The sequence below is a fragment of the Cervus canadensis genome, chromosome 20 (assembly GCF_019320065.1).
Source record: "Cervus canadensis isolate Bull #8, Minnesota chromosome 20, ASM1932006v1, whole genome shotgun sequence".
Classification (NCBI taxonomy): domain Eukaryota; kingdom Metazoa; phylum Chordata; class Mammalia; order Artiodactyla; family Cervidae; genus Cervus; species Cervus canadensis.
In genome coordinates this window covers 36,196,035-36,205,383 of record NC_057405.1, presented here as the reverse complement: position 1 = coordinate 36,205,383, position 9,349 = coordinate 36,196,035, and the positions used below count along the sequence as shown (strand labels likewise).

The window sequence follows — 9,349 nt, the reverse complement described above, 5'->3', positions numbered from 1 at the left end:
TCTTTGATGTAGCATAGTACACCTGAGACTCATCTATGTTGTTTGTTCCCTGTTATTGCTTAATAATATTTCACATGTGGTATATATCATACTTTATCCACTTACCACTAGAATGACATTCTTCCAGTTTGGTGCCACCATATAAAGCTGCTACAAAATTTGAGGACAAGGTTTTGAATGGAAGTTTTTCTTTTTTAACTATCTAGGTGTGGTACTACTTGATATGGGAAGACCAGCATTTAGAACCTGATAAAGGTAGTCTTGAGTTGTCTTTCTTCAGTCCTCACGCTTCTAATTAACACTAGAATCAGTCCCAACAATTATAAAATCATGCCTTTGCGTACTGAACCCTGTACCAAATGAAAGAAAGCATAAAACAAAGCCAGGAAAAATGGCCAGAAAATTCACAAGTGAAGTTCGTAAACAACAATCTCAGAAACTGTCAGCACGTGACACCATTAACGTAGCCAAAGCCCTGTTTAGAAATCCATGTATGGAATTCAAATACACTTAACACAGCCAAAGGCTATATTCAAGTGGGAAGAATTAAAAGTGCAAAAGAGTTTTCCTTACGCACCTAAAAAACTACTCTGCATATGATCTGGAACGGGATCGATGGTCTTGTTAATTATGCGTCCTTGTAGAAGACTTCAGTATGCGTTTAAGACCAAAGTGTCTAGAGACGAACTGCCCACGCCAGCTCCCAACTAAAATACAGACAAGTAGAGGCGCTCCAAGGAGTTGAGGACGCACAGGTAACGGCCCTGTGGGCCAGCAGAATTTGACATTTTAAAATCGTCCTGCCCATCGAGGCCTCTGCTGCCTTTGGCTGGCGGGCGAGTCAGATGTAGGGGAGAAAGGGCTGGGTTTTTCCAGGCAGCGCGCGACGACGCCCCAGCCCCGGCGTCCACGGAGCAGAACTCGCGGACCCCGCTCGCCCGGCTGCGCCAACGCCCCCGCCGCCCGGCGCATCCTGCAGACGGCCGGCAGGTGTGCGCGGCGCGCGCGCGCGCAGTGCGTGCCGGGTGCGGGTCTAGGGAGCAGACGGGCTGCCGGGCGCCTCGCGGAGGGTGGTTGGCTGGGCGGGCGTCGGCCTCCCCGCCTCCCTCCTCTCTGCTCGCGCCTGCCGGGGATGCTCGCGCGCGGCCCCCGTGCCTGGAAGCTCGCGGCCCCGGGGGGGCGGCGTGTGTGAGTAGCTGGGAGGGGGCCGCGAGGCGCTGCGTGGAGGACTCGCCCGGGTTTGTCCGCCGCCGTCACCTGACTCGTCGGAGCAACCACAGCTGAGGTGGGGGCGGGGATGGGGCCGCAGCGCGGAGGGCTGGGGAGACGCGGCGGCGGGCGGGTGCGGCTGGCTCCTGGGGCCGCGGGCGGCGGGCGCAGGGACCGCGGAGCTGAGGGCGGGGGCTGGGCCGGGGCTGGAGGCATCGCGCCCCGGGGCACCGGGTCCGCGCGCGGCCGCACACACCCACCCGGCGCGACTTCCTTCGGCGACCCGGGCTCCGCTCATCCTGCGGCGGGCAGCGCCGCTCCTGGGGCGGGGTGAGTACCGGGGCGCCGGCTTGGGCCTCTCCCCGCGCTCGGGCCGCGCGGGGAGCGGGAGGGGATAATCCTAGGGCGCGAGGAAGGGCAGCGGCCGGGTGACAGCTCCGCGGCGCGCTCGAGGGCGGCCGGGGGGCTGGGCTGGGGCTGTCAGTCCTTCTGTACTCCGCTGTCAGGAGGGGCGAGGCGCTCCGAGACTCGGGCGCCTCCGCAGAGCCCCGGGGAGGCCCCTGCGGTGGGGCTTTGGGGACCAGGGGAGGGGGCTCCAGGCGGAGGGCCTCGGCGGGGCCCCGGAGACGGCGGCGAGGAGGGAAGGGGAGGCGGACGCGTAACATGGCGCAACGCTAGGATAATCTCCGCCGCGACCGAGGGGGGCCGAGCCGGTTGCTGCAGCGGCGCGGGGAGGAGGAGGGAGGCGGCCCCGGCTTGGGTATCCGGTCCATTCTCCGAAGCCTGCGGGCTGCTCGGAGGAGACGCTGCGGCGGGGAGGCGAGAGGTGGGCGCAGGGCGGGCGCGGCCCCCAGGGAATAACCCGCACGCACACGGGGGCTGGCCTGGCACCGGAGATCAGGATGCGGGGAAAGTGCTGTTGGACAGAGGGGCGCGGAGGGGTGAGGCGGGCAGCATGGGGGGTGAGGGTGGGGGAGGGAAGTGGAGGGTCGTTCGGGGACATTGTCATGATGCTGGCGCCGGATCCGCGCTGAGGTTTCTGGAGGGGACCTTGTCTCGCTCAAGGCCTTCCCCACCCCCCCAATCCCCGCCAGACCGAGTCGCCGGTGCGGGGCTTAGCGCGCTGCTGGCTCCGGCAAGGTGGTACCAGGGCGGGGACGTAGAAGAGAGCCTCCGTGCGGCTGGAGGAGGCAAGGCCTGGGTGCTCGAAGGGTCAAGTCTGCGGCTTAAAGCAGGACCATCTCCCCCCTCCTCCGCGCCCCCCCCCCGCTCCCCCCTCTTTCCTGCAGAAGAGGAGGCGGTAGACGCGGCCGGAGAAGATGTCGGGCCAAACGCTCACGGATCGGATCGCCGCGGCTCAGTACAGCGTGACAGGCTCCGCTGTAGCCAGAGCGGTCTGCAAAGCCACCACTCATGAAGTGATGGGCCCCAAGAAAAAGCACCTGGACTGTAAGCCTCTCTTTATATAAGTGGGACATGCGCACGGCCGGGGCGCTCTGGACGCGTGCGGCGCGGCCTGGGCTCGCTGGCCGGCCTATGCTGCAGCCATGCGACCTCGGGGCCGGGCCGTCCCTCACTGAGCTCAGAATCTCCCGCTGTCGAGGTGTCGCCGTGGGTCAGCCCTGAAATCTTGTCTGTGAGCCCTTTTTTTTTTTTTCCCCCTCCTGCTGCCCTCCAAGGTTTTAGTGGAGAAACGAATATACACACACACACCACACACACCACCCCCCCCCCCCCCCCCCCAAGAGATTGTGTATTCTGGTTTAGGCGCTTTTCACCCCCCCCCCCTTTTTTAAAACCCCTTTTCACCCCCGCCCCTTCTCGAGTCCACATTAGAAGAAGCCAGGGGTTGCACACTGGTAACTGAAATAACCACCAAGATGGATTTTTGGAAGGTCAGATCTACTACAGCAAACTGAAATAAAGTCAAGATCCTAAATGAGGAAATTGCACTTCACAGATAATGGAGATTTCATTTTCCACAACCTGGCACACTTCTTTGTCCCATTCTCAGGAACTGCTGGGCAGAATGGCCATGCTGTGGGCACAAAATGGTTGTGCTTTGCCAGCATTTGAGATGGTGCAATTTTAGATGAAAACTTTCAGTTCATATTTTGTTTTTTTAAAAAAAAACTTGGTTATTTGATGGGAAAGGCTTTAATCTAGTTTGGAATCTATTTCTAAAGATTTCATTGGATTAGCGTAGTAAATGTTTTGTTATTGAAGGGCTAATAGGGACCCTTAGAAAAAGGTTTTCACCTACTTTGAGTAGTGAGGCTCCTTATAAGTAATAATATATTCTGTAGTTACTGTTTGGTCTTTTGGACCTGCTTAGAATCTATCCTCCTGTGTTGTTTGTTGGTAAAGGTCAGTGTTGGCATGAGAGACATGGGCTAGCTGTACCCACTTCCCATCTGGCTTCCTTTGCCCATTTTCAGATTTTCTTATGCTTCGGGCCTTCCCCTGTGTCTGCCTTATGCAGCTGAGAAAATGACAGCACTGTAAGAATTGACTCTGGTCCTAGTATAAGCAAAGCTTGATGAAGCTTGTAGCTGGATGATGTAAGGATTCTCCAGGCTTGCAAACCTGTTGTCTCATAAAAATGGATAATTTTGCTTCTGGAAGCTTGTCTGAGGGGGACTCACCATTACTCTCTTCCTGAGAGACTCTTTTTACAAAACGTGATTATGGTATTGTATATTATCCATGCAGTGCGGGGGGTAAGAGAGGTCAGCTGGGCCAGGACCCCTAACACAAGTGGAAATTATAAATTCATGACCAGCTCGTTTTGCTGCAGTGTGCTGAATCATTTAGCCATCTTTCCATCAGTTTCCCCAACTCTGAAAGGATGACTCATGTCTGAAAGGTAGGTGTCAGTGTAGCCAATCCTCATAATAGAAAAAGCTATAGGTTATGGATATGCTAAATGGTTTGAAAATGATAGATCCATATATTGATACCTTTCAGAGAACATTCAGAGGTTTGAGACTTTCCTTAAACATGATTCAGAGAAAGACTGACTCTTCCATAGTCACCTTAATCTTTTGATCTTGTGTCACCCTCATATGTTAGTGAGTGAGGTGATTCTGAAGATGTGGAATATAGGGGGAAGATTCCATATTTAAATAAATCAGCTGAAGGAGAAACTTGTATCAGATTATTAAGATGAATAATCATAAGAGCTAAACATTTATTGAGCAGTTACTATGTGCCAGGCACTGAGTTTTACATTTCTAATTTATCTTTGCTTAACAGGTTCAGAGAAGGTAACTAATGTTCACAGCTTTTAACCACTGCACTTACCTACCATATGTGGTTTTTTTAGTAATATTCTCTAGTGAGAGGGGGGAAAGGAACCATGTGAACTGGAATGGTCTAATCTTCGGAATACCCATCCTGTTTGCATGGCTTTGTGTGAAATTGAGCATCACAATTCCACATACTTATTGTAATTTTTATGATATGCATGAAAAATTTTTATTCTTTCATTTTAAAAAATGAGCAAAAGCCAAGGACTGAGGAGTATTGGTCTTTCTCTTTAACATTTTACTTTTCCAATAAGGCATAAAATAAATTATCTTCATTTAAAGTCAACCTTAGGGTGGAATTTGGAAAGATATGTATCAAGTTACAGATATGACCTATTTTAATTAAACATGATATGGAAAATCTCAACATATAAATGAATAATGTTATATGTATATGCATTGTAGGAAGGCATCTTTGTACAGAATTCTTTGTAATGTTCCTTTCGATAACAGTAGATGACCTTAGTAATTTATTCACAGGTTTCCAGTAATACACCAGTTTTAAAAGTGAGTCACACCAGTTATTAAAACATGCAAACATATAGCTAAGTCTCTCTGTGGGCACTGAAATAATCTTAAGATTATTTAGTCATGAAAATATTAAATGCTAATTAGGAGGAAAAGCGCACAAAATGCAGAGTTGAGGCAATGAAATCAAAAAAGGTTTTGCTAGTTGGATTTGTATGTAATTTTGCAGTTTGGCGTTCAGATTAGAAGGTTGTAAGAACAGAGTTTGTGATTCTGTGATTTAAAAAAAACAAAAAACCTTGGGTTAATTTGGCTCTGAATCTTTATGAAATGTGTACTTAATATTATTTAAAATACTGGTTTAAAAGATAATTTTTTCTCTTTGGGTTGATAGGCCACAAAAATTATTGTTAACTATGGTAATCTATAAAATAGTGCTTAATGATACATGATTTATGCTTTTGGAGGAATGATTTGTTAACATCTGGAGGCAGAATTTCATATAATAAGAAGGTAGAGAAATAAGGAAATTCTGGACATATATTCTCAATTTTTTTTCCTTGTTTTCAGTAATGGTATGTTTCTCAGAGGAAAAATATATTCAGAAAAGTTTCTCCATAATCAGAAGTTATATATGAAACTTAAAGGATATGATTAAGGATAGAATCCTTAATAATCTAAATAAGGATTCTGTGTTTGCAGGTTCTTTTAGATTATGTAAAGCTTTTATTCCACACTCTACTAGAATAATGTTGCCTTTTGCACATGAAAATTAAACACCTAATCAACGTTTGGAGAAGGAAATGGCAACCCACTCCAGTATTCTTGCCTGGAGAATCCCATGGACAGAGGAATCTGGTGGGCTACAGTCCAGGGCGTCGCAAAGAGTTAGACGCGACTGAGGGACTGAACATGCAATCAGTGTTACTTTGACATTGGTTTTTTTGTACATCCTTTCCCTGTAACATTGTGTACCTATTTGATAGCATATAGAATATCCAGGACTTGGCAAGCATTCACCTACTTGGTTACATCACATTACAAAATGTAAACTGTTTTACATTTCCATTGTTTTTCCTTTTCTGTTTTGTAGTTGATGGCCTAAGGGATAACCCAGGTCAAATAATACAGTAATGGGATCCAGTATAACATCCAGTGCTTGCTTACCCAAATGCTGTGTCAGGGTTAAAGAACAACAACAAAATAAGAGTTGACCCAAAGTAACACCTGCAGGGAGTTTTACAGCCCTTGTATAAGATTAATTTTGGTTAACTGCTCTTATGAACAATTTCTGTGTATATACTATATTGTTAAAATACCCTGTTTAAGGTTGTCAAAATTTCAATCTTAGAGATTATTATCAACATTAGACCAAACCATATGAAAAGCCAAATCGCTTATCTGTAATCCTATTTTTTTCCATTTTAAACCTCTTGAGAGTTTTTAATAATGAGCTTATTCTACTAATAAGCAATTCAAGTTCTAAAGCTTATGTTTGAGAGATATTGACATTTATAAATGATTCTTTCCCTCCCAAAATAAGAATAAAATAAGAATGTATTTCTTCTAAGAATATCAGGTAAAGGTAATAGGAGATATAAACTATGTTTTGATTCAAGGCAAATATTGGCAAATGACCACAGAAGTCCTACCACTTTAACTTCATTTATAAAATATCTACTAATAAGTAAGAAATTTTATGAGTGAACAGAATGAACAATTAATTAAAAAATGTAATTGCTTTACATAGGCTTCCTTAGAAAATAGCATGTAAAATACATTTTCATTTATAGAAGTGCTATTTGTATACTGATTCAGTTGATCAGTTTTCAGTTGCTCATCATATCTGTACTTGTGATAACGTATGGTGCTAATATCAAAAGTGTAAGCTAAGCTCACTGAGTAAAATTAATGTGCAGCAGTGTATGAAAGCTTACTGAATACTAGCGTAACTTGCAGTATGAGAAGTGTGCTAACTTGCTGTAAATGTATTTTACTTTGATTTCAGTTCTCATTTAACTATTTGTTGTTGTCCAAAGAAACCCTCTGATTAGACAGAGGCATACTTTGTTCCTTCTTAATTTCAGCAGAAGCCCCAGCCTGTGTGGAAATGGTTTAGAACAGTCTGTTATTTTTTAGACAGTCAGGAAGAGATGAGGGAAATAGACTTCTAAAGACATTCAACACTATTATCATTCATTCCTTAAATCTGAAAGGGTCCAATTTGTGTGGTCCTGTGACATTCTCGGATGATGATCAGCATCCCAGGAGGGGAGAAGAGATCTTGCGAGGTGGAGAGGTTAGCAGGAGCAGAAGAAGAGTGGCACAGAGTCTTAGGTCATCTCAGGGAGCTTGCCCTAGAAATGATTTTAAAATATTGGGTTGGCCAAAAAGTTTTCATACCTCTCAAGAAGGTGGTCTGGGAAAACCCAAATGAACTTTTTGGCCAACCCAATAATTAAGTAGGCTTTATATCAGTTACTTGAACAATAAAGATGTTTTCCTGCATCATTTTACTTCCACATTTTCAGAGAAATATTTTTTTATGGTATAATGTTAAATATCTTTGGGTCACTTTAGTTTTTTCTTTCCCTTTTGAGATCAGTGTGGTTAGCAGATAACTTTCTTAGAACCAGTATAAAACTGATAAATCATTTTTTTAGAAGTTACTCTAGGGATTTAAGAGATTGTGTATACGAAAAAATATGTAAAACTGTGTATGCAGTAGGTACATTCATATCGTAATTGCAAAATAAGCTTCCTGCATTTTAGATTAAAATCTAGATTTTTGGTTCATTGCCATATTAGTTTTAATGTTTAATAAATGGTTGTTGAAGTCTTAATTTGAAATTTAATCTGTGCACTTAGTTGCCATGGATCTTTCCCTTAGCTTTTCACAAGTAAGTGAGGTGAAGTGAAATGAAGTGAAAGTCACTCAGTCATCTCCGACTCTTTGGGACCCCATGGACTACACAGTCCATGGAATTCTCCAGGCCAGAATACTGGAGTGGGTAGCCTTTCCCTTCTCCAGGGGATCTTCCCAACCCAGGAATTCAACCCAGGTCTCCCACACTGCAGGCAGATTCTTTACCAGCTGAGCCACAAGGGAAGCCCAAGAATACTGGAGTGGATAGCCTATCTCTTCTACAGTCTGTGGAATTCTCCAGGCCAGAATACTGGAGTGGGTAGCCTTTCCCTTCTCAGGGGGATCTTCCCAACCCAGGAATTGAACTGGGATCTCCTGCATTGCAGGTGGCTTCTTTACCAATTGAGCTATGAGGGAAGCCCTTCACAACTAAATATCCTTTTAAATATCTTACCTCCTCTCTTCAAATTGGTTGATGCTGGGATAGGGTGTTCTTTGGAGCTTATCTTGGTTTTAATAACTTGGTAAAGAAGGTCAAATGTGACATATAACCATGTTCCCTGAGGGCAGAGGATGCTTTCCTTACAGAGTTGTATTTTAGGTGATTCAACTCCTGAGCCAGCAGCTCCCGAGAGAACCTTCCTTATAATCTAAATGCAGTTAAATAATTTGAAAAGCCACATTTCTTGCCATTAAAAAATGTTTATTCTCCAGTTTCACTTTGTAAGTTCATTTCTCTGTACAGAGGAATACTTTGCTTGCTTGTAAGGGACATGTTGGCTATCTGTTTTTCTTTGGTGTTTATGTAATGTGGAAGCTTCTCTATCTTGTGCTTTTTGTGAAGGGGAGAATAGTTGAATGGCATACTCAGTATCAGTTACATGATGACCTGTAAGTAAAAAATGATGGAATCTTCCTTGGAGCAGTTGGATGGAAGTACCAACCAGAAAGAGTTATCACCTGAAGTCTGCAGCCCTTCTATAGCTCTTTCTTCCTGCTTTCTCTTCATTTGTGCCAAGTGTGTGAGGATCCTCCTGTCCCCCTCCCCTGTTGTCTCATGTGTGCATAAGATTTCTCTATTATGCATCTTTAGGAAGGCTCTAATGTCTTCGAAGAGATCTTGTGATGTGCCATTCCTGGCTACCCTGGGGAGAGAAGCTAGGAGCTAGATCTTTGCTTTGTGTGGTTTTGCCTTGGGGCCTGATCATTTGTTTTTTCTCCTAGGATTAGCACTTTTATTTTTATGGTATAACTCTCCTTTCTGCATCAGTTATTTTGTGTCATCTGTATCTTAAACTTCTCGCTCTAGCTCTCTTATGAAATTTTCAAGTATCTCCCTTGAAAACAAACAGAACCTCCTACACACCACTCTCCTTGAATTCTGTGACCTTTCCCAGCAACCAACCTGTCATCCCCTTGCTTTTCTTTCACAACCAAGCTTCTTGAAACAGACACTCATAATTCCAAAGACAAAAAACACAGCTCAAGCCTCCTTTGT

The 9,349-nt window shown here is 45.2% G+C and overlaps 1 protein-coding gene across 15 annotated transcripts in view; it reads left to right on the top strand.

The window, feature by feature from the left end:
• Positions 1–1,032: 1,032 nt before the first annotated feature.
• The window catches only part of SNAP91 (synaptosome associated protein 91), a 160,464-nt gene continuing 152,147 nt past the window's right edge, over positions 1,033–9,349 (top strand). For 10 of the 15 annotated variants that reach the window (XM_043439505.1, XM_043439503.1, XM_043439499.1 and 7 more), the window contains exons 1-2: positions 1,299–1,539; positions 2,499–2,658. In XM_043439505.1, coding sequence (XP_043295440.1) covers positions 2,529–2,658 — 130 coding nt within the window. In that variant the 5' untranslated portion in view covers positions 1,299–1,539; positions 2,499–2,528. The other 5 variants (XM_043439504.1, XM_043439502.1, XM_043439491.1 and 2 more) reach the window with 4 other exon arrangements.